Source organism: Anabrus simplex, chromosome 13 (assembly GCF_040414725.1).
Source record: "Anabrus simplex isolate iqAnaSimp1 chromosome 13, ASM4041472v1, whole genome shotgun sequence".
NCBI classification, from domain to species: domain Eukaryota; kingdom Metazoa; phylum Arthropoda; class Insecta; order Orthoptera; family Tettigoniidae; genus Anabrus; species Anabrus simplex.
The window spans coordinates 94,857,302-94,883,524 of record NC_090277.1 but is presented as its reverse complement, the minus strand read 5'-3'; the positions used below and the strand labels follow the sequence as shown (position 1 = coordinate 94,883,524).

At 40.8% G+C, this 26,223-nt stretch overlaps 1 protein-coding gene across 2 annotated transcripts in view; it reads right to left on the bottom strand.

The window, feature by feature from the left end:
• The window catches only part of LOC136885017 (uncharacterized), a 156,225-nt gene continuing 130,002 nt past the window's right edge, over positions 1-26,223 (bottom strand). For both annotated transcript variants that reach the window (XM_067157401.2, XM_067157400.2), the window contains exons 2-3: positions 4,233-4,380; positions 1-3,352 (exon numbers count right to left, since the gene is read on the bottom strand). In XM_067157401.2, coding sequence (XP_067013502.2) covers positions 3,181-3,352; positions 4,233-4,380 — 320 coding nt within the window. In that variant the 3' untranslated portion in view covers positions 1-3,180. The remainder of the gene's footprint in view (positions 3,353-4,232; positions 4,381-26,223) is intronic.

Genomic DNA, 26,223 nt, shown 5'->3' with positions numbered 1-26,223 from the left:
TTTTCTTTAAAGTGACTAGCAAATCTGTTTATTTATATAAAAACACTATAAACAAACATACATATTAAACACACACATTCATACATTACTCGAACATAACAACAGGAACTTTTAAGGAGTCCTTTCACTTCTTGGCGTTTTCTTCAGTCTTGTGAACTTCACGATGGATAACGTTCTGCTACGCTTAGGAGCAGGAAAGGCACACATGGAAACGTACGAAATTCTTGTGTTTTATGCTTGCAGCCTATAAACTGAGCCTCCACCCTTTATACGAATTAGAGGAAAATAAATATTAGTAGCCTATCTCTGTTTGTATCTAGCAACTGAACTTTTACTGCTGCTCCCAATAATATCAAACATTATAAAATAGTCAAGGATAAAAAACATTTTACACTAAACACAATTTTTTTAGTTCGGAAAATATTTTTTTGATTTATTTTTGTAACTATTAGGTTCTTTAGTCTGCTAAAAGTAATTCTGACTAAAAATGTATAAATTGCTCGAAAAAGTATGGTAACAGTATTATACTTGAAAAGGAAACAACTTAATTAAAATAGAATGGCATGTTTCGTTCTCGAAAGGGCATCATCAGGTTCTATTAAATCGCATTTAAATATTTAGAAATTATGTTTATTTCTGTTTAAATACTTAGAAACTTGAAATCAGGAACTTATTTATCTTAATGAAATTTTATTTTTTTCTCCATTCAAAAAGAGAATGCATATATAAAAGTTACCATTGATGCTTTCACGGCCAGTAATTACAGACATTATATAAGGCTTTTAGGGCTTACGCCGTTTCAAGAAAATTAGGTGAAATTCTTTACTTTTCACAGAGAACTTTGCTTCACGTCTTCAGAAAAAAATCTCGACTGTTTACAAAGAAACAGTGTTTGGAAACAACAGACTACGCTTCGACAGAGTAGAGAAGTATAAAAGTATTTCATTAAATTAATACGGTGATTGATTTTAATACAATCATTTTTTGTTAATACTTGTTCGTATTACCACCTAACACTATTATTGACAAGTTTACGCAAGCTAAACAATACGCATGATGTAAGTGATTTGATATAATTTTTGATGATGTTCTTGTAGAATGAAACATGTCATTCTTTGTATAATAGCATGTATGTTTTTTACAAGTATGTAACAGTGTTATGACTTTTATTGAAATTTGTTTGACAGACTGGAAAGATGATGAGTTTCATTTTACGGTCAATAACTTCTTGGGCTGGCGCCTACAGTGTAGGCAACACAGTGTACACTGATGTACGTACTACAGTCAGTATGTTCCTAGACTGGCGCTAACAGTTCAAGGATCACACAGTCTTCTGACCTGCCTTTTCACGTTGTTTTTTTCCTCCATCGTGGTGATCCGGGCGATTTCGACCTGATCATCGCAAACGGATTTGCCTAATTTTTGGCAGAACTTGAAATTTTCCCGGTGTTCAATCTACGACATTCTCAAGTTCCACCAATGACATTTGACTACACTCCACAACAGAGACCGTAGTTCCGCTTATGCTATTTTCACACAACTTCCTCTTGCTGGGACTAGCAAAGAACTGTCTCGGCAACAACCTGTGGTGCAAACTCTCCTTTATAGTGCACCACAGCGACACTAGACGGCCAGTCCTCGAACTTAATGACTCTAGTACGTATGCTTTATTTTTAAAAATCTAGCAAGTATTTCATGGTTGTGTTGAGAGTAGGTACCGTACATTGCTATTTTGTTGTTTGTTACTATGTTTGTTCTACTTTTATGACTTAAATTTGAATAAGAGAATAATTTTACAAATCTTTTTTACAGAAGAGTACCATTTCAAAGAAAGTGGCATTTCATTAAAAACATAGTAAATAGGTTTGTTGCCTATACATATTCAATAGAGAGACAAAAACGTAGATATTACAAGAGGTTAAACTTTTTTTGTACAGTATTATCAGTGAAAATGAAATGTAGAGAACAGGTAAGAAGTAGGGGAACAGTGATATAATACCAGCACTTCCCCGATTTTTTACAAATGTTCTCTGAGACGTAAAACTAGAGAGTGATAGACCTACATCAACCACGGTATAATTTAAGTTTCTATTCTTTTTAACTCCAAAGCAAAACTTCACCTTCAATTAAAACAATCCAATTTCATTTTGTTCTGAGGACAAGTGCTAAAATTACAATATATCTTTAAAACCTTCGCCTCCGGTCGTAGAAAAATCATCTCGCTTCATATCAGACCCCGTAAACAGAGTAAGGGGTGGGATATAAAAGCGATGAACGAATTTGTTTAAACCTTCACAGCCAATATAAACAGCACGACAATTTTCTGGGTTAGAGAGAACGGACAATGATTCGCCTTTTTCTGTAGAGGTTTCTGCTGTAAATTAAAGACAGTCTTGATGGTCTCGAATGAGTTCCTCTCAATCTTGTGAAAAGAGGAGAGATTTTCTTTCATTGCCCTTTCTTTCTATGGTCAGAATTCTCCCATTACTCTCTTTCAGTTAGGCTTTATCAGAGAGACCGCTTAGCACTGAAAAATCAACTTAAATTCTGTGCAAAACCATATTTTCTTCATTAATAAGGTAGGATCTAAAATAAACATCAGAACTATTTAGTTTCACAACTAAACTATCGTTTTGGGGCAATATTTATGCTACAAAACCTAGCCTTAAAAATGTCCTCCAAAGAAAAAGACGAGATCTCGGCAATCCACATAGTGCTACCCAGTATAACAACCCTCTAGTTTGTAGAAAGAATAATATATTACAGTTTACACTCAAGAATTGTCATACCGGTATACAGTTTATATATACAAACATATTTAACTCTTAAATGAATCTTTATAAAACTTGTTAAAACATACTGATCATAGGCTATTGAATTTTACTCGCATCACTCAATATTATTAGCAAAACAATATTTTCAAGAGGATGTGAAAGGGACTGCTGTTTGCTGCTTCTGACAAGCCTTCTTACCAATATTTCTCTCCGAGTTATCCGAGTGTAACTTCTGTATCCTAACCAAGAAATGCTGGCTCCATGCGCCAGCAAACGCCAGGATAAAACACGGCGGCTGCGCACAATCCAACCACGAGTACAATGTTCTCGACGTAAATCGCCCGAGACAGGTGATGAACGAGACACACTATTATTTGGAATGTATCGTAAAGCTCGAAACCCACTGCTAGCAGATCCCGTTCTCTGGGAGTTCGGGCGGGAGTGTCATCCCGTTCTCCGTACACATCTTGTTCGCGAAGGAAATTCCATCACCATTCGCACTGCTGTTGTTGAAGAAATTGGGCAGCTTCCCTATGGTTAACTTTTTCTTCGGTGGGCTCTGCGATGCGGCCAGTTTCCTGGAAAAGAACAAAGACAATGGTTAAGATCGTCACTATCACAGTCAGCTATTGTAACATACATTTCTTCAAAAGATCTACTTGGTTAACAGCAGTAGCAGCGATAGGGGAGGGGCACCTTTTGGAGAAAATATTACATTTTTATTCGCATTTTAGCGACTGAAACTAGGAATTATAGGAATTATTTAAAAATTACTTTGTACGAGTCCCGTTGTCTTATCAGCTATTTTCTCCTTTATTTTCTTTATTAATAAAATTGTTAACGGAAATACGCACAAAATGTCGTTCTACCCGACTAACCTATTTGTAGTCCGACTCGTTGGCTGAATGGTCAGCGTACTGGCCTTCGGTTCAGAGGGTCCCGGGTTCGATTCCCGGCCGGGTCGGGGATTTTAACCCTCATTGGTTAATTCCAGTGGCTCGGGGTCTGGGTGTTTGTGCTGTCCCTAACATTCCTGCAACTCACACACCACATGTAACACTATCCTCCACCCCAATAACACGCAGTTACCTACATATGGCAGATGCCGCCCACCCTCATCGGAGGGTCTGCCTTACAAGGGCTGCACTCGGCTAGAAATAGCCACACGAAATTAAATTAAAAACCTATTTGTATAGCACCACATCAAGTAGTGGAGACTTCATGTGCTATGAGGAAGGGCATCGGTATTTATTTATTTATTTATTTATTTATTTATTTATTTATTTATTTATTTATTTATTTATTTATTTATTTATTTATTTATTGTCTACTCTCCATCTCACAACACGTAGGTACTTATAGTGATTCCATGAGTTACCGACATCCCACCAACACAGTAATTAAAACTCAGCGTAAATGACCGGGAAATCCAGAAGATACAATGCACAATCAACTTACTTATTTCTACAGTCTATAAGAAGTGCCAGCGAGAAGAGCAGCGTTATCGCTGCCAACACTCCTACAATCACTGCAGCCAACACGGCCATGGAGTTGCCGGCTTCTCCGTCTATACTTGGAATCTCTGTCGACACCCATTCTCCTTCATCTGTGAAGCAAGAGAAATTGTATTATTACATTTACTTCAATCAATCAATCAATCAATCAATCAATCAATCAATCAATCAATCAATCAATCCAATCAATCAATCAATCAATCAATGATCTGTAGAGCCCGGATTGTTATGCATTAATAGGTTAGAATGCAAAGTTTCTGAAGCGAGCAGCAAGTATAGTCTACCTTCACAACGATTATGCTATGGGGTTTGCATAAACATTAGGGGTACGGCCCATCAGAACTCCTATAATATTTATGTTACTCTTGCTACATTATGGAAGAGCGGGTGGCCGACGCTTCCTATTAACCAAATATAGTTTGCAATCTAACCAGTTGCGGCATGAAAATCTAGGTTTTAATCATCTGTATTTTAGGACTGTCGCCCAGGTGGTAGATTCCGTACCAGTAGTTTACTTTGCCTTTTCTTAAGAGTTTTCAAAGAAAAAATTTATCGAAAATTTCCCTTGATAAATTATTTCAATCCATTGTTCCTCATAAATGAATATTTGCCTCAATTTGTCCTCTTGAGTTTCAACTTTTCCTACTTTTAAAAGCTGCGCCCGAGCTTACTCGTCTACTAATGTCAATCCATGTCATCTCCTCAGTGAAAGCTAGGAACATACCACTTAGTTGACCATCTCATCTCGTTACTCCCAAGTATTCCCAGACCAAGGATTGCAATATTTTCGTATCACTACTCTTTTTTCGGAAACCAATTAGAACAAATCGTACTGCTTTCCTTTGAATATTTTCCAGTTCTCGTATCAAGTAAATCCTGGTGCGGGTCTCATATACTGGAACCATGCTCTAATTTGCTTCAAAAACGCTCCGAAGTTACACCAAGGATTTGCGTGCATTTATAGAATTACCTTGGGGTAATTTTAGTGCAAAATTTGTGCGATTTTCTTCGTATTTACCCCACAAATGTAATAGGTCAAAATTAGTGTGATCTTGGTGTAAAGTTGTTGTATTTTTTGTGTATCTCTTGAAGCAAGCATCCTGGTACTTTTGTGGAGTAACCGTTGTGCCACTTTGCTGCAAAATCAGTGATTTTTTTTTTGCATTTACCCCTCTCCCTACCAAAAAAATCACAAAATTGTTATAAAATTTGTAACAACAACAATATTCTCTGCTGAACATTAACACACGCTCTATCTTGATTTGTTCTTTCAATTTTTAAATAACAAAAGTTTGTATTCTTATTGGCATTTAAATTTATTTAAATGTTTACATTTTTATTTTTTTATTTTTTGGTCCCTGTCCCCTGGGAATTTGCACCAAAAATTGGCGTAATAATGGTGTAAAATTTTTGCAAAAATTGTGCTAATTGTCGCCGGCCATGTGCATAAGCTTACATGACCAATTATTTAAATATATTTCAAGACATTAGTTGCGGAACCTACAGTAATCGTGTAAACTAGGAGTAGTAAGTCACTAGGCCATCTCACTGTACAATAAGAAAAAGGTTACAGCAAACCTGGCTCTGTTCTTAGGGTTATCCTTGAAATATCACACTTTTCCTTTTACCCCACATTAAGGCTCTTAACAATACCAAAGTACAACGACCTGTTAAGCAATGCTAGAGCCAGGCCGTAACAGGTACACACTCCTAAACGAATCATTGTATTCGCTAGATTTGTGCTGTGTAATGGGAAAGAAAAAGTGCACACTTGTTAGTTTCACTTTTTTTTGACACAATTTACACGATTTAAAACTGCCGTGATTAGCATTTTAAAAAGGATTTTGTGTTCCTCAGCAACTGTATCACAGATAACGATCTCGAGAACACCAAGTGATGTTACAAACGGTTTATTTGACCTCTCGTTTATTTTTGCCTCCCGTCGAACGCCAAGGAGGAATTGATTCGACCCTAGAGGCAAGCAGTTACTCTATTTCTATTATTTCTATTATTATTATTATTATTATTACTATTATTATGCCTCCGTGGCTCAGGCGGCAGCGGGCCGGCCTCTTATCGCTGGGTCTCGTGGTTCAAATCCCAATCACTCCATGTGAGATTTGTGCTGGACAAAGTGGGGACGAGACACGTTTTTCTTCGCGTACTCCGGTTTTCCCTGTCATATTTCATTCTCGCAACACTCTCGAACATCATTTAATTTCGTCTGTCATTCATTAATCATTGCCTTCGGTAACCGACACAATTCCTATCCTGGCCTAAGGAGTCTTTCATTTTCACACACTTCGTGGCCCTTATCTTTCTTTGGCCGATACCTTCATTTTTAGAAGTGTTGGATCCCTTCCATTTTTTCCTCTTATTAGTGTTATATTATAGATGACGGTCGCCTAGTTGTACTTCCTCTTAAAACAAAAATAATCACAATCACCTCGGGGATTTTTACCTGGATCTGAGGACTGGTTCGAGGTCCACTCAGTTTACGTGGTTATTGAGGAGCTAACCGACGGTGAGATGGCAGCCCTGGTCTAGAAAGACAACAAAAACTCCCGAGAGGATTTGTCGTGCTGACCACACGTCACCTCAATCTGCGTTGTAGGCCATGGCCCTTCGGGGCTGTTGCTTGGGAGTTTGTTTTGGTTTGTAATGCTTCAGGCTTAATTACAATGTTACAGTGTTTTAATTTAGCGTTCCGAGATATTGACTGTTTATTGTACCTCTTCCATGTGATTCTGTAGGCCTTTGCAAAGGAACGCCTATTAATGCAAACATTCCTATATAATAACTAAAGCCCGGATTTTCATGCGGTAATAGGTTAGATTGCAAACTAATTTGGTTAGTAGGAAATGCCGACCACCCGCTGTTCCATAATGTAGAAAGAGTAACATAAATTATAGGGGTTCTGATGGGTCGTAACCCTAATGTTTATGCAAACCCCACAGCATAATCGTTGTGAAGATAGACTATACTTGCTTCTCGCTTCAGTAAGTTTGCATTCTAACCTATTAGTGCATAAAATTCCGGGCTCTAACAATAACAATATTCACACACAAGCAGAACAATAATAGAGCTCGTTTCTCAAGTACATTTTTGAACGAATGTTATGTACGAAGTTTTCAAAAATATTCACAAGTGAAGAAAACAGAACTTGCTTTTAAATGCGTTTTCTTTTTTTGCTAGTGGCTTTACGTCGCACCGACAAAGATAGGTCTTATGGCGACGATATGATAGGAAAGGCCTAGGAGTTGCAAGGAAGCGGCCGTGGCCTTAGTTAAGGTAGAGCCCCAGCATTTGCCTGCTGTAAAATTGGGAAACCACGGAAAGCCATCTTCAGGGCTGCGACAGTGGGATTCGAACCCACTATCTTCCGAATGCAAGCTCACTGCTACGCTCTCCTAACCGCACGGCGAACTCGCCCGGTGATACCTTTTCTTAATCAATTCACTATTAATGTATATTATGCATTTCATGATACGAAATGTGAAAAGCTCTAGCACCAAATGTACCGCCTGAACAGTTTCCAGGGATTGCCCACTTCCTAATCTCATTTCTTGATACAAAACCATCTACCACCTTCTCCAGATTTAACGCCTTAGCAGCCTCCGAAGACTAACATCTAGGAGGTTTTTTTTTTTTTTTTGAGGGGAGGGCAAAATGGCACTCTGCCCTCCTAAGGTAATTTTTTTGGGCGGACAGAAAGCGCCTCTCCCCTCCCCCAAAGTCGGCGCCACCGTGCTTCATGTTTCTATCTGAATTTATTTAATTTATTTTTCTGTTTGTTCGTCGCACTAATACATACAAGATTTTCGACGATGCAAAAATGAGAAACGACGAAAACTATCTTCAAGGCTGCCGACAGTGGGCTTCGAACTCACCATCTTCCAAATGCAAGCTCACAGCTACACGACCACCTCGCTGGGTATATCTGATCTTGTCTCCTAAGAGATTAAATCACTTTAAATCCCGTGAAGCGCAGTATGTGTTCCGACTGACTTTTGGACTTCTTGTGAGTGAGTCACTCCCTAGCTCGTGATAGCCCTATGACGCGTGGAAACTCGTGTGATGCAACATGTGGTATCCCAGAACCTGCTCCGGTCGATCAAGTCCCAGGAAGCAGTTAAGAATGACGCACTTCGGCAGATCGTCTCCTTTCTCCCAAGCCTTTCCAGCCCAAACTTTGAACCTTTTCGTAACGCTACTCTTTTATCGGAAATCACCCAGAACAAATCGTACTACTTTCCTTCAGTTTTTTTTTTCCATTTCTCGAAGGTGAAGGTGCCAAACACTGGAACCATACTCTAGTTGGGGTCTTACCAGAGATTTGTACGCCCTCTGCTTTATATCCTTTCTAAGTTATAACCCCTAAATACCCATGTGCAGAGATCTGTACCCGTTATTTACAATCCTATTATGTAATTATCACAATGAAGATCTTTCCTTATATTAATATCTAGGTACATACAGTGATCCCCATAAGGATCACCATCGCCAGGGCTGCCGACAGTGGGGTTCGAACCTACTATCTCCCGATTGCAAGGTCACAGCTTCTCATACCCTGTCGGGCAACATTCTGATGGTGTAACCAACGGGACTCAAACAGGCTAACCACCGTATAGCTAGAGGCATGATGTTTTCGCATTAACGATAAACGCGACAAAAAATATTTTGAAGCGATTTTGAGATACCTTAACGAATTGTATGATTCCGCTTAAGAAATTAGTGATTTTGTTTTCACGAATTACAGCGAATTAAAGCGACAAGGACATTTTAAAGCGAAATTTACTTATTTTGCGATGAGTGCGAAAATGCAGCGAAAATTCGTGGAAAATAACGACCTTGAAATTGTATTCCAATACCACGTGTGTGAAGGAAACTAGAAGACAGAATAAGGATTTCTCATTTCCTCAGAAGTATTTCTTCGTATTAATATTCTATAACATCCATTGATAGTATTGCTTCTCTTTACCTATCTTTCACACAAATAATTCACGACTTAAAATGTTATGAATAACTTCGGGAGAGGATTAAAGCGAAATTAACGCGATGGGGTCAGCCCTATTTCGCGAAATAACGCGAAAAAATTGTTCCCTTTTTGCGAAGTCGAACATAAATTAATGCGAAAAAACGTGTCGTCTCAAAACTCACGAGACTCAAAACTCACGAATTCCAGGAAGAGGATTAGTAAGAACAGGTTTCTCTACCTGGGCCAGTGTCAAAACTCACGAGCAGGGCCAGTTCTTATTTGGATGGATAAATGTCCACGCTATTACTGATGGGATAATGGAATACTTTTAATAATCGAATAACTTTCATCCGATTATTTAAATAATCGAATGAGTTTCAAATATCATTCAGTTATATCGCACAGAATAATCGGATGCGACATGAGTAACTTTTTTCGGTTTAAGTGTGTCAGATAGACAGTCTATTGAAATAAGCGAATAGATTAACTCTTACGAAAAATAGAAATACGCCTTTTTTTCAATTTAATCTCCAAGTGTTGAAACTAAATGAGTGAATTAACTTTCTTGGTCTTTAATATATCTAAATAAAACTCCTTACTCAAGTAAATGCCACCTTCTGGCTGCATAATGGAACTAAGCCCCAGTACTACCAACTGACAGTTTCTTTTAACTAGCAGCGGGCAATATACCTACTTTAATTTTATGTCGTCCGGCTGCATGCATAAATTGTTAGCATGCTGGCATTTGGTCCAAGGGGTCCAGGGTTCGATTTCCGATCGGGTCGGAGATTTTTACTTTCATTAGTTAATTCCTATGGCTCGGGGACTGGGTGTTCGTGCCGTCTTCAGCATTAGACTTCATCTTAAGTAGGGTCTCATCCTTACACATGTGCAGGTCTCCTATACGGCGTCAGCTCTATAAAGACCTGCACCAGACCTCCCCGGAGGCCACACGTCATTATTATACATTTATGTGAAAGGTACAAAATGCATTATATTAGCTTTAGGAGAACAGCAAAATATTTTAATAATAATAATAATAATAATAATAATAATAATAATAATAATAATAATAATAATAATAATAATAATAATAATAATAATAATAATAATAATAATAATAATAATAATACACCTTGGCCTCTTTCATTCTTCAGCCATTATTTTCCCCTGTGGCTTGGGGTGGCAGAATAACATCCACAGTATCCCCTGCCTGTCGTAAGGGAAGCGTGAGTCACCGGGCACCTCATCCCTCATGCGGTGATCGCAAGCACCTGCTGTCCGGAGTCGTGAATTTTGAGACTCATTAGAATGTTGACTTCAGCTACCAGTTTGTAGTCGTGAGTTTTGATACTATTTGTAACTAATTTTAGCCCGTGAGTTTTGAAACTCGTGAGTTTTGAGACGTAGCCCGAAAAAAATCATATAGCTCATAGCCACCAGGCACGCTATAGTCGCAGTAAGAATAGTATTTCACCAGCGGGCCTCGCGCAATGAGTTCTTGACCACAGCCACTGAACATGAGAGGGCGTTGTCCTCCAAGAACCTCGCCTTTAAGGGCCACGAACAATGACTGTAAGACGGAACAATGAGTATGGTGTTGTGGGACGGGCCTAGCCACATCCGCCCGTTTTCTCTTCGGCAGCTGTTCAAACTGAGGAGGTAGGGGAATGGATGGTAAAAACTTCCTGGAACACGGCTGGTGGAATATTCCGTATCTTGTGTCTCGACCCCATTATCTACAGTAGACGTAAGTCACTTTTTATGAAATTTATAGCCAAATAAACGTAAGTCCACTGCCATTTTATTTTTATGGCAATAAAATAATAATTAAACATTTTAAGTGTAAATGACGGTATATAAATGAATGTGTTCAGTGATCAAAATTACATAAAATATATCAAGAACACTGATGAACATTTTGGTTGGTTTTCCGTGGTTTCCCATTTTCACACCAGGCAACTGCAGGGCTGTACTTTAATTAAGGCCACGGCCACTTCCTTTCCACTCCTAGCCCTTTCCTGTCCCATCATAGTCATTAAGGCCTATTTGTGTCAGTGCGACGTACAGCCAATTGTAAAAAAAAAAAAAAAAAGTAGGTAAGGCGGTGATATACAATTTCTAATCACTAGATTGTGTGCCAAAAGTCTGGATTAAGCTCAAAATCTCTCCGCAATGCTCATAGGGAGTGACGGCATATGACACTGTTGATGGTGATTCGTCCGTCGGATGGAGACGTAAAGCCTTCAGCAGACCCCATTATGTTATTCGACAGGAGTAGGCTACGTGCCGACACCGGGTTTTACCCTTTCCTTAAATCATCATCATTCTCATCCCCCACATCCAGACGCGCACGTCGCCCATTAGTGGCAAATACAACGATCTGTACCAGGCGAGCCGAACATACCCTCCGACACTCCCGGCACTAAAAATCCATACGATCAAATAAATAAATAAATAAATAAATAAATAAATAAATAAATAAATAAATAAATAAATAAATAAATAAATAAATAAATAAATAGTGACTATACCAGTTACGCGAGGCAGTTTGTATTTTATCACCAGCTTGTTTCTACTATTGTGTGTTTTACTGTGATATTCAACAAAGATACGCAATTAAGGCATGGCCTTCTACCTTCTGAGTTAAATACAGACCGTGGTGGTGGTGGTGATTATTGTTTCAAGAGAAAGTACAATTAAGCAACCATCCTCTATGAACACTAATCAGAAAAAAAATGAAAGGAATCCGACATTTCGAAAAATGAAGGTATCGGCAATAAGAAGAAGGGCGTGAAAATGAAAGACTTCGTAGCCCTCGATATCTAATACCGTGGAAGTCGGGAAAAAAACAAGCGTTGACCGAGGGAGGTCAGATAAGATAGAAGAAAGTGAGGATTTTTTTTTTGCTTTACGTCACACCGACACAGATACGTCTTATGGCGACGATGGGGCAGGAAAGGGCTAGGAGTGGGAAGGAAACGGCCGTGGCCTTAATTAAGGAATCCCAGCATTTGGCTGGTGTGAAAATGGGAAACCACGAAAAACCATTTTCAGGGCTGCCGACAGTGGGGTTCGAACCTACTATCTCCCAAATAAAAGTGAGAATCCTGGCAGAAGTGAAAGCAATGCCACGACTCAGGTAAGGGCTTCGTGGTCGCCATCTCACACTCCCGAGATAAGGGCTCCCTGGGGCTCCTTTTAGTCCCCTCTTACGACAGCCAGGGATACTGTATGTGTTCTATTGATGGATATTCGTCATTGTCTCGTGATTCTGTTGCCTGTAAATATTCAATCGTAATCGCTTATGAATTAAGATTAATACCACAAATTCCTTTATGGAGATTATTTTCGACAAAACAGATATGGAGTGCACTCGCAGTCGTTTTCATTACGATCCCCATTTACTTACATAGAACTCAATTCGAAACGCGTATGATATGATCCCAGATTTTACCCAAGGACTCAATCTGCACTGAGTACCCGTTTACATTGAGTTTTCAGTACGGAGCAATCGATTTGAATCCTGCATGTAAACGCACAAAATGTGACAAAAGCAGTTACGTGAGACAGTTGGTTATCAGCGGATTATTTTTCTCCCTCAATTACATATATAAAATTAAGGTGCGTGATATACGCGAGTAAATACGATGTGTCATCGCCCAACTACTTAATGCTAAGAAAGAAAAGGAAATATACAAGACTAACGGCATGTACTAAATTTATAAATTTATGCGACATTTTGCGCATTTATCTGGAAGTTCTGTTGAAAACGCGTACTACGACTTTCGTTTATCTGCAATCTGGAAGAATATTCTCTAGTTTAGCTATGCCGAAGTGGGAGAGGCAGTTCACGCTCTTATCTAGGACTTTGCTCCTATCGGGGACGCTGTTGTAAGAATCAAGACAGCTGCACATCGTGATGAATCTGTATCTGCGTGATGCTACACGAAAAATAATTTGTTATAATGTAATCTATATTTATAAAATATATCACGCTTCTTGTTCATCTATCACACAATTTTTAAAGAATTCCCAAGCTAGCAAGTTGTGGTAAATGAGTTATTTATCGGTTCGAGTCTCAATTTTTTTATTTAGTTTTTAACCTTCTGAACGTTAGTCGGCAGGGTACTAGAGGTTATACTACACATTTCCTATTCAATAGAGTGGTTCTACTCCAAATCTCTTTGCGGTGCTCATAAATTATTTGATAAGAGACATAACCGGAATCTTACCCTTTGGGCCCACGTAATATTTTCTACAACAATTTGAGTTTCGTTACATATTTCATTAATTTTAAGATTTCTTCCTATGTGTAGATTTCAGTCCTAATTCTTTTCTTCACCTGAATTTCCACATTGTAGCATAAAAAGAGTGTATGTAATATTGGACTCTAGTATTACCATTTCAAAAGAAATAGTGCTAAACAAACGAAAACACCACGGCACAGACCACCGCCCTAAATGTCACTACATTTTCAGAAACATAATTGCCAACGCAATAAAAATGTTATTACATCTTGCGCATAACAATACCGCAGTTACAAACCGTCGGTAGTACGCAAGAAAATATTTAACTTCTAGTTTGAAAAACTGCAGGCTAAGTATCTGGCTGTTTATCCCAGTCGTAGTACAGGCCCTAAAAATTGGGACACACACTCAAGGTTAAGTGTGAGACGGAACGTGGGTCCCTCTGATTAGCGAACACATCTCACAAACAGAGAGGAAGACCCATGCAGTGGAAAGTCACCAACTTAACGGCATAACAGAGCTCCATGTGAAGTAGGTCTTACTCTAATCTAGCGGATCATTCCAACTCGCTTTCTAAACTTCCTTCTCCACAAATATCACGGTCCGTTGAAATTCTCTTCTTATAGGACTTGAGGTTTTCTGCTTTCCCGCGCAGTCTAGTGATAGGTGTGAATGTATGGTTGGGTGCTTTGTGAAAGCGAAGCGGAGCAGTGTCCGTCAGTTAAGGTGTTCAAACAGCACTACGGGCAGGCTGGAGACAGGAGAGCTCTTAATACGGGTTCAAGCAGGACAGTACCCGAATAAAGAGAATTATTAGCATCGTCGCTAAGTAGTTTAGTGGATCTAACCAGAAAAACCGGGAATAGAACTCGTGGCCCTCTGAACCGAAGGGCAGAACGCTGACAAAGAACTACTACTACTACTACGTTTTCATTCCTTCCCTGAAGGGGGATGCGGGCCTCCTAAACGATTACGCCGTCTCTCAGGCCAGGAGATTTGTATCGGTGAAGGAGATGTGCAGAGAAGGTAAGAGGGTTGGCGGCCGTGGCCTATACTGAGAACTGCCCCGGCATTCGCCTTAGTCTAAGAGAATGGAAAACCACGGAAAACCATTCTCAGGACAGCCGATGGTGCGGACCAGCCCCTCTCCGTCTTCCAAACATAAAGCCGTATAACCTCTCCTCTGCTGGGTTGGCCGGTCAGAGTGCAGAGCTGTCGGACCACGGACCTGCCGTGGCCACTTGTATGCCGAGAACCACTCGGAATCCGCCGCAAAGAACCTGGTCTAACGAGACTATTTATTGACTTCTGGAGAAAATTTCGTAAACTAAGGAATGTTTCACATTTGTTAGGTGCAGGGGCGTGGTGTCGATCTTGTCTGTGTTGCCGCCGGCAGAAATTCAACGGCAAACTCATCCAGGCTGTGTGTCAGTGACCTTGGTGAGAGAGTGTGTGTCGCTCTTGGCGTCCTGAAATTATCTGCCGGTTAGACAAAAAGGCAAACGGTATTTTATTTCCTTCCCCAACATTAACATTGCTTCTAAAATGACAGGTACCAGGCGAGTTGGCCGTGCGGTTAGGAGCGAGCAGCTGTGAGCTCGCATCCGGGAGATAGTGGGTTAGAACCCCACTGTCGGCAGCCCTGAAGATGGTTTTCCGTGGTTTCACACCAGGCAAATGCTTCCTTCCCATTTCTAGGCCTTTCCTGTCCCATCGTCGCCATGTGTCGGTGAGACGTAAAGCAACTAGCAAAAAAAAAAAAAAAAATGACAGGTGCGTTAAAGACAGCCTTTTAAACCGTTCCTTACGATGACGTACAATTTGTGAGAAAAGTAATATTTCGAATCGCAGACCAAATCGTGAGTTAAAAGACTTTAAGATTAAGTCGCACGGAGGTTAAGAAGGACACTTTTAGGGATCATGGTATACAGAATCATCGTAGCTGTGCGGTAGTGAAAAATGATTCAAGAATTTTACTGGCCGTTTTTACTTTTTCAAATGAAAAAACAAATCAAAAACACCTGGACCGAAGGTGGTATCAAGAACATGGATAGGTTAAATGTTCTACACACGCGTCATGAAAATTCTAAATCTCGTATTGCATCAATTGTTTCTCTAGCGCGTTTTGGTAAAACGAGAATAGACTTCTCATTAAGCGACGCATTTAAAAATATACAGAAGAATACAACGAAGCCGTGAAAACAAACAGGTCACGAATTGAAATGAAGTACAAGTAGACGCAATTTTTCCCACATATTTTTTTTTTCAACAGCAGGCCTTGAATAAGATGAGGCGTGGCTGTGCTGAGTAATAAATCGATCTATTAAGAACTGTACTTCAGTTGTGGTGTGACCATGTGTTGGTGTTATCTCGTGACTACGATCTGTTAGTAGAGCCCGGATTATATGTAATAATAAAAATGAGAAATATGTACATACATATGTAGCTAAAATTGACAAAATATGTAGTTAAATATGTAGTAATAATAATAATAACAATAATAATAATAATAATATGGAATTAATATCTGAGCTTTACTTGATATATTATTGTACACAGAAAAGGAAACAAAACCGTAAAATGATTGAAAGTGCAGATGTGATTCAACCTCTAAATTTCATTTGGAGGCACAATAACTAAATAGCTTTCCAAAATGTCTGCTGTCATCGAATTACTTCTGTCTGTTAGGATGTTCTTATATACAGAAAATGACCTTTCGACTTTACATTAAGTCACTGGCAAGACCGGGGCCGCTATCTCACCGTCAGATAGCTCCTCAATTCTAATCACGTAGGCTGAGTGGACCTCGAACCAGCCTTCAGGTCCAGGTAAAAATCCCTGACCTGGCCGGGAATCGAACCCGGGGCCTCCGGGTAAGAGATAGGCACGCTACCCCTACACCTACCACTTCAAATTTCCCGGCAAAGAAATATTTAATTGTAGACTTGCTCAATCAAGTAAAGTATTTACTACGAGAGAAGAAATTTGAACTCATCAAACACAAATATGCTTATTAGAAAAATGTTTCTAAAGACTTTTGTGTGGAGTGCAGCCCTTTATGGAAGTATTGTTTAATTAAAAACTTAAATCTAGAAAATAGTTTGAAAAGCCTGTACGTCTCTAACATCTAAAAATAATTTTATAATTTAAAGTGAGGTATTCTCTCAAAGAATCGCATCCCTTAGCTGTGTCGACAGTGCAAGTCTTAGTTGTCTCGTGTTGTGTCTATCAATCTTCCCTTGCACAAACTTTGTCGTATTGTTCTCTTCTCAGATTTAGTGACTCTTCTTTTGTGATCCCTTTGCCAGTCCACGGTTTAATGCCATGTCAAAAGCGCCTTTTCTCTTTCTTTCTTCGATTATTGCCCATGCTTCACTTCCACAAAGGGCTACACTCCACACAAAAGGTATCCAACTGGCAAGAAATTCGAATGTGAAATATATTCGGTATTTATTGTCAATAGGTTTCCATTACATTTCAAGTAGCAACCTGAGTAATGATGACATTGAACTCTTCTTCAGTCATTTACGAAGGAAAGGTAGATTTAATGACATGATTGATATGAGAACATACTTGTATGCATGGGAACAACATTGAAAATGGGCATGATAAATACGTTGGATCCAAGTAATGCAGAAAGGAATACGTTCAAGACATTAGATGCCACCAAACAGCAATGTGCCGAGGTAAAGATGCAGAAAATTAACTCACATTGTCTGTCCAAGGCTATTTTAGAGTTAGTTACTTACTTACCATTAGAAGGTAAGTTGTTTATGTATAAGCTAGAAATATATATATACTGACCGACAGAGCAAATGCAACACCAAGGAGGAGTGGTCAGAACTTTATGCCAATTGCAGGGTAGACTGACGTCACTGAGGTATGCTCATGATGTGAAATGCGCCGCTGTGCTGCGCAAGTAGCGAACGATAAATGGGACACGGCGTTGGCGAATGGCCCACTTCGTACCGTGATTTCTCAGCCGACAGTCATTGTAGAACGTGTTGTCGTGTGCCACAGGACACGTGTATAGCTAAGATTGCCAGGCCGCCGTCAACGGAGGCATTTCCAGCAGACAGACGACTTTACGAGGGGTATGGTGATCGGGCTGAGAAGGGCAGGTTGGTCGCTTCGTCAAATCGCAGCCGATACCCATAGGGATGTGTTCACGGTGCAGCGCCTGTGGCGAAGATGGTTGGCGTAGGGACATGTAGCACGTGCGAGGGGTCCAGGCGCAGCCCGAGTGACGTCAGCACGCGAGGATCGGCGCATCCGCCGCCAAGCGGTGGCAGCCCCGCACGCCACGTCAACCGCCATTCTTCAGCATGTGCAAGACACCCTGGCTGTTCCAATATCGACCAGAACAATTTCCCGTCGATTGGTTGAAGGAGGCCTACACTCCCGGCGACCGCTCAGAAGACTACCATTGACTCCACAGCATAGACGTGCACGCCTGGCATGGTGCCGGGCTAGAGCGACTTGGATGAGGGAATGGCGGAACGTCGTGTTCTCCGATGAGTCACGCTTCTGTTCTGTCAGTGATAGTCACCGCAGACGAGTGTGGCGTCGGCGTGGAGAAAGGTCAAATCCGGCAGTAACTGTGGAGCGCCCTACCGCTAGACAACGCGGCATCATGGTTTGGGGCGCTATTGCGTATGATTCCACGTCACCTCTAGTGCGTATTCAAGGCACGTTAAATGCCCACCACTACGTGCAGCATGTGCTGCGGCCGGTGGCACTCCCGTACCTTCAGGGGCTGCCCAATGCTCTGTTTCAGCAGGATAATGCTCGCCCACACACTGCTCGCATCTCCCAATAGGCTCTACGAGGTGTACAGATGCTTCCGTGGCCAGCGTACTCTCCGGATCTCTCACCAATCGAACACGTGTGGGATCTCATTGGACGCCGTTTGCAAACTCTGCCCCAGCCTCGTACGGACGACCAACTGTGGCAAATGGTTGACAGAGAATGGAGAACCATCCCTCAGGACACCATCCGCACTCTTATTGACTTTGTACCTCGACGTGTTTCTGCGTGCATCGCCGCTCGCGGTGGTCCTACATCCTACTGAGTCGATGCCGTGCGCATTGTGTAACCTGCATATCGGTTTGAAATAAACATCAATTATTCGTCCGCGCCGTCTCTGTTTTTTTCCCCAACTTTCATCCCTTTCGAACCACTCCTTCTTGGTGTTGCATTTGCTCTGTCAGTCAGTGTGTGTGTATATATATATTTTCGTGCAAGACGTGTAAAGTAAACAAACTATAACTTGTCTTTTTCAGAATGCCCAGTCTCAGTAGAGCTGACATCATTCGCTATGCTAGGTAGATACTTGGTTCGAATTGCCTAGGAAAACTAGTGTTCGTTCTGTCTGGAGGAACTTCCCGGAATCAATACCAACAGTCCTTGGATGTGTTAGGACATAAGACCGATGCACATTGCGTTACCCATCGAGAAAGTTCGTTTTCTTCTTAGGAAATGTTCTTAAATTAACTTCATATGCCATATAAGATGTGCCAAACGCAAAGGTACTTAAAAAATTGAAAGTGTCTGTTTGTTGTTCCCAAATTCATACAAATATCTATATGTGAGCAACGTAATCAGAAAACACTCCCTGACATTACTGTAACGAAGTTTCTGAAACCAATACTTTACAATCATGCAAGAAATGTTACAAATGACGATGATTTCGTGAAGAATTTCATGACAAAGCCTCTTAAGTCGGAAACTGCTACACTTATGATTCCCATTATGCAGCATTGTATTTACAGGTATTTAACGCCTATTATTAAAACAGTTATTTATTAAAAGGTGAAGTTAATGTTTTCTTATTGCCACAAATGTGACGTATGTATTAATTCAATTCAAATCTGATTCATTACGTATCCCTGCCTAGTTAAACCCCCTATGCAAGGTTCTTAAACACTACTAAGCCCCCTATGGTTGAACAGGTCTAAGCAATGCGATCTAGCGGTGCATTCTCAAACAACGCCGAACCGCTGTTCAAAACTGCTCTTCCACGGCCTTGTGAGTGTATAACGTATCTCCCGGGATAAGGAGATCCCCTATACAAGTAATGGCGAACCTATGACACGAGTGCCACTACGTGACTTGACACGCGAACACGGCTTTTGTGGCACCTCAGATAATATACCACATGTTTCTAATATGTAATAAATAGGTCGAAAATCTAGCAACAGCATATTTTAACTTTACCCTTTAATAAAGAAGTAGGTCTCAAAATAGTTCCATGGTCATATTTTTTACAAATTTGATTAGGTTAAAGCAAAAATTTTAGTTATTATTAAAATGTACCTGTTTCTTAAATGTAATTTTCAGTGATGTGTGCAAAATACAATATGAAACATTCAGTCGAATGTGTATTGCAATCTAATAGCTAAATGAAGTCACATGAAGGGTTTCATGATGAGTTCAAAGGAAAATAACCGATGGCACACTATGTGCCATACAACCAAGGCCGTACCGTCATTTAACTTTTCACCTCCAATAACAACATCAACAGTGCCATTTTCAACATACAGCAGCTGCAAATTGTCTCAACATCGACCCTTTACAAGTTCGTCCATTTTGATACTTGTTTTTTTTATTCTTCATGGACGATTTGACCACGAACATATGAACATATTTAGCATGTGTTTTTTATATGCACAGTAACAAATAAGGATTTCATAGTATTCCCCAACTTCAAGTTTTCATATATTCTTAAAACTCTGCTCAACATTGTACAAATGCTCTACAATTATCTGTGTTTTTATGTCATATAACTCATGTCAACCATTTTAAGTGTGTTTAAAGGCAGATTTTATGTTGATTGTGTTAAGATCATTTTGATTGATTTATTTATTTATTTACTGTGAACTGATTAATTAATTTCGTGTGGCTATTTCTAGCCGAGTACAGCCCTTGTAAGGCAGACCCTCCGATAAGGGTGAGCGGTATCTGCCACGTATAGGTAACTGCGTGTTGTTGAGGTGGAGGATAGTGTTGTGTGTGGTGTGTGAGTTGCAGGGATGTTGGGGACAGCACAAACGCCAATAAACCAATAAAGGTTAAAATCCCCGACCCAGCCGGGAATCGAACCCGGGACGCTCTGAACCGAAGGCCAGTACGTTGACCATTCAGCCAACGAGTCGGACTGTGAACTGATGATCCCAAGGGAATCGAAACCGGTTTTCATCTAATAAATGTTATATATTTTATAAAGTGTTGAATGGTGGAACACCCCTCGATTGATTCCTATTATTACGATGGCACACTAGCCGGTAAAGGTTTACCATCCCTGCACTGTACCAACTGCCAAGAGTCCCTAGAGTGGATGAGCAGGTATGGGTTAGAGCACTCTACTGTCCCGGGGGCAAGAAATTGTCTCTAAAGGCAGAGGAACCAAAGTTTGGTCAACGGCATTAGGATGCAGAAGGCAACGGGAAACCAATGTATTCAAGATCCTCAAGGATATTCCTATAAATTCACATAGTAATGGCTCAGTACAATGCAAAGATCGCCAACCTCCGAATAGAGATTGCATCTTAAGAAGAAGACAAATTCTTAAAATTATATTATTCTTGCTACTGTATTGTATTTGAAAGAAAGTCCCGTGAAAAGTTAGAACGCGCGAAAAATCCTCGACTGTGTCAGTTCTTTAGTCCGGACCTCATGACCTCAATAGCAGACTAACTCCTCAATCAACCACAATATCTCATCCGGAGAAAACCGTGGTAACAATGTCTACCGCGACTGATAAGATACTGTATGTCACACGCAGCCCAGAAGGTCAGCTCATTTACATACAGTAACTTCATTTAAAAGTTAAAATATTGGGAGCCTAGCAACAGTGAAACACATTAAAAACAGGAGTAGGGAAATTACTATTCCTCGCTTGGTGTGAAACATCTGGTTAGGATCTTGGCTGGTACGTCTGTTAGAGTATATCTGATGTCTCTTCAGTTATTTATTTCATTCTTTTCTAAAGACATCAGAAACCAGAATTTAGTCCTGAAAAGTTTTCTCTTTACAGAGGAGGTTATTAATTGAATATATTCACAGAATAATGTCGAAAAAAAAGTTGCATATCCTATTCCCGTTAGAATTAATGGCAGCACAGGGTACAGAAATACTAAATACGGCACGAGGCAAGCCGAAACTGAAATTATGCTCATCACCTGTTCACGTTTCTCCAGTAACGAAATATTGTGTTAATAAGTATTTTTATTTTGCTTTTAAATAAATTCTTTTAAACATCTAACGGTTGAATTAATAAAAGCGGGCGAAGCAGCGGGTACATGCTAGTACAAAGGGCACTAGGAAAGTTTTGCAATACGCAAAAACGGTTGGCTGGACACCCCTGTTATGGTGAGGGGTGAAAACCGGTCTATAAGACAGCAAGACGCGACCTTCACACCAGTTGTTACCAAGCAGTGGGATTGAAAGCAAGTTAAGATGTCAGTGTAGTCTAAAGGTGAATATCGCGCAATTATCCGCTACAATTTTGCTCGTGGATTAACTGTTGACCAGTGCCTGGAAGAAATGACTCCTGTGCTGGGGAAAGACTGTCCACATCGGACAACTTTCCGCTGGCACAAAGAGTTCCAGAGGGGAAATTTTGGGGTTGAAGACGATCCTCGTTCTGGGCGACCGTCTGAATTAGTGACTGAGGAAAACATTGAAGCTGTGAGGAAAATTTTGCAGCAAGAGAGGCGGTTGACATATCGGCAGGTGGAAGAGGCCCTAAACATCTCTGCACCAGCTATTCATTCAATTTTACACGACCATCTTCATGTTAGAAAGGTTAGTTCCCTTTGGGTGCCCCATTCACTTTCAGAGGAACAAAGGGCACATCGAGTGAAATGGTGCCGAAAAATGCTAAAACAGTTCGAAAATGGAACTTCCCGTAACGTCAATAACATCGTTACAGGTGGCGAAACTTGGCTTTATTATTACGATGTCCCAACAAAATCCCTGAACAAGGTGTGGCTGTTTGAAGATGAGAGTCGTCCTGTGACTGTGCGAAAGACAAGGTCAGTGAAGAAAAGGATGATTGCAGTATTCTTCACAAAGCGGGGCATCCTGACTCGGGTTGTACTAGAAACACAAAGGACAGTTACTGCGAAGAGGTACAGTGAGACTTGTCTGCCTCAGGTCATCCAGGTTCTCAAGCAGCTCCGTCCAAGGTCACGGCTCAACACTTGGCTCTTGCATCACAACAATGCTCCATCCAGCACATCGTGCTAATGTAACAATGGATTTTCTTGCCAGATCAGGGTTGACTGTGCTTGATCACCCCCCTCCATACAGTCCTGATCTTGTGTTTTGCATCCGACGAGGAGCTTCTGGCAGGATGGGATCAAGAGTGTGAAAATGTAACCGCAGAAAAGTGGCAAGAGTTGGTTCAGTGACTGGTTTCAACGTGTGGAGAAGTGTATTGAGTGTGGTGGAAATTATTTTGAAAACGTCTAAAGCGTTCACTCACATTGCAAAACGTTCCTAGTGCCCTTTGTAAATGATACGAGAAGCAAATGGTGAATTTTTTTTTTTTTGCTAGGGGCTTTACGTCGCACCGACACAGATAGATCATATGGCGACGATGGGATAGGAAAGGCCTAGGAGTTGGAAGGAAGCGGCCGTGGCCTTAATTAAGGTACAGCCCCAGCATTTGCCTGGTGTGAAAATGGGAAACCACGGAAAACCATTTTCAGGGCTGCCGATAGTGGGATTCGAACCTACTATCTCCCGGATGCAAGCTCACAGCCGCGCGCCTCTACACGCACGGCCAACTCGCCCGGTGGTGAATAATTTTGTGCGTCACCTGTAGCTGAAGGAATTCTAAAAACACCTACATTTCATTGATGCATGTGTGAAATGACGACTGAGAAAAAAATTCGCAAGATTTCCTCTTAATTTTGTATCTTCAGGAATAGTTTTGAAAATCAGAAGATCTTGCGAAATTTCGGCAAGGATCTGGCAACACTATAATCATATACGGGTCTGTCCTAACCTTAACTGACCCTGACTGTATCCGAGGATAGAAACCTTTAGATAGTACAGTTTAAAAAACATGCCTGAGCGTGTTTTCAACAATAGCCCTCTAACTGGATTTGTGAGAACAAAAGAGCAAACGCCATCTGCAGGCGAGAGAATTGTGGTTTCGGCTACTTAAATTAACCAAAGTCGGGCTGAATGACACAGATGGCACAAATTGCCGGATGGCCAGTGGCGTGCGGTGAACATATTCATTACCCCAGCTGCAAATAAGTTTTTGAAATATAAACAATCGTAGCCCCACTACACTCTCTAAAATCAACATTACCATTTTATAAGGCTGCGTTTGTCGTGAAAAAGTCTACCTGAGAAAGATATTTCAAGATATGTTCATCCACACTCTCGCACATACCTCCAAATTGATATTCACGGCAGTGACGACACCATCATAACTTAATCTGTAGCAGATTTTAAACAATGTACTTACAGTTTCATCCGACGACGCTTCGTAATAGTACAGTCATGGTTTTCACAAAAATATACTGGGACTAACTATTTGTTTTTTTACTTAAAAAGCCTAATCTAAACTAATCAGTAAAATTTAAAGATTCTTGTGTAATTGCACTTCCATTCCTTTACTTATAGACAACTGGAAATGACAAAAAAAAAAAAAAAAAAGCCTACGAATTACGGTTTCGATATCATATACCTGTGTTTTATTTTACATATTCTTAGTAATATTACATATTTTCACATATTATGAGAAGAATGGCACATTTTGTACATATCTAGGTAATTATTTAAAAATGAAAAACCATGTGCTTGTTTATTTTTCAGACTATAGTAAAATAATGCCTTTGCTGGCAGGACCTAGTGTTTACAGTGCACTATGTCTTCTGGTATGGGCTAGAGCAATCTTGTTACTTTCATTGATCTGTCTCAGCTTTATCCTTGGCTTTGACAAAATGAAAGTGACTGAAGCATGAGCGATGCTAGTAATGCCATTCGTTAAGCAGCCAGTCCCTGAAATGAATGGTGTGAAAATGTTGCTCATAGGGTCGGTTGCTGCATGCATTTCAGTGGGCTTGGCAGACTGATATGTAATAGCAACTTCTGACTCGGCGAGGAAAGCAACGGGAAACTACCTCACTCATTTCCTTAGTACGCCTCTTCAGTGATGCCTAGGCCATCTATAACAGCTGATGGCAGAGCTGTTGAGGATCCAACCAGCCTTCGGGCTGAGGACTAAACATACACAATGCACTTATAGACTTCCTGTCAAAAAATGTTGATATTTTCGGCAACTTTTCAATTTCTTTCAAATGTTGTTCTTTCTTTTGATTTACGTTTTTTGGCACCACTAGGATATTTTCTATCCATTTTACAAGAACGTTACAGTTGTATAACTTACGAATGGTAGCATGCGCATTCCACCGTGCTTCCCCTGTCCCCTCCCGCTCACTTCCTAGACCTCTTCCCTGCTTCCCCCTCTGCCCGTACTCGCAAGCTGCCAGATTTAAATTTTCGTCAACAATTAACCTTTACAATAATTACAGTGCGTAAGTAACGATGATTCGTGTCTCCGGACGGTAATTGACTCTAGCAGTGATGAAATACTAACGCGAGCAGCTGATAAGAAGGAAGGAAGAGTGCGTGTTCGATATTTTGCGAGCGTAACTACTCATACACATGCACGGAGGTAGAGCAGCAGGCCTTTTAATACAATTTTAGGTTCGGCCAAGGGCCAGGGCCCCTTGGCACGCGGGGCCCGGGGCTGCAGTCCTTTTAGCCCCCCCCCCTTAATCCGGCCCTGCGTCGCACCGACACACATATGTCTTACGGCGACGACAGGACAGGAAAGGGCTAGGTGTGGGAAGGAAGCGGCCGTGGCCTTAAGTACGGTACAGCCCCAGCATTTGCCTGGTGTGAAAATGGGAAACCACGGAAAATCATCTTCATGGCTGCCGACAGTGGGATTCGAACCCACTCTCTCCCGAATACTGGATACTGGCCGCACTTAAGCGACTGCAGCTATCGAGCTCGGTGATCTAAAATAACGATGATGGAGGTATTTAAAATAATCTTATTGTCTCATATCATAACCATACGTCATAACAAAAGGAACATACGAACGTTTTTGTATATTGTGTATATGTTTAGTCCTCAGCCCGAAGGCTGGTTGGATCCTCAACAGTTCCGCCATCAGCTGTCATAGATGGCCTAGGCATCACTGAAGAGGCGTACTAGGGAAATGAGGAGTGAGGTAGTTTCCCGTTGCTTTCCTCACTGAGCCAGAAGTTGCTCACATATCAATCTGCCAAGCCCACTGAAATACATGCACCAGCCGACACTATGAGCAACATTTTCACACCATTCATAGCAAGGACTGGCTGCATAAGGAATGGCATTACTAGCATCACTCATACCTCAGTCACTTTCATTTTGTCAAAGCCAAGGATAAAGCTGAGACAGATCGATGAAAGTACAGTCGAACCCGCCCTAACAGACACCCTTATTCAGCGGACACCTCCCTATACGGGCAGTTTTTTCTCGGAACCGATTTTATTTTACATAAGACAAGTGTTAAATTGGCATTATTTAAGCGGACACCTCGAATTCCGGACAGCGGACACTTTACACGTTGCAGGACAATTTATTACGCCGGACCACATGTCATCCTTTCTTTTGAAACCATTCTGTAAACATAAGGA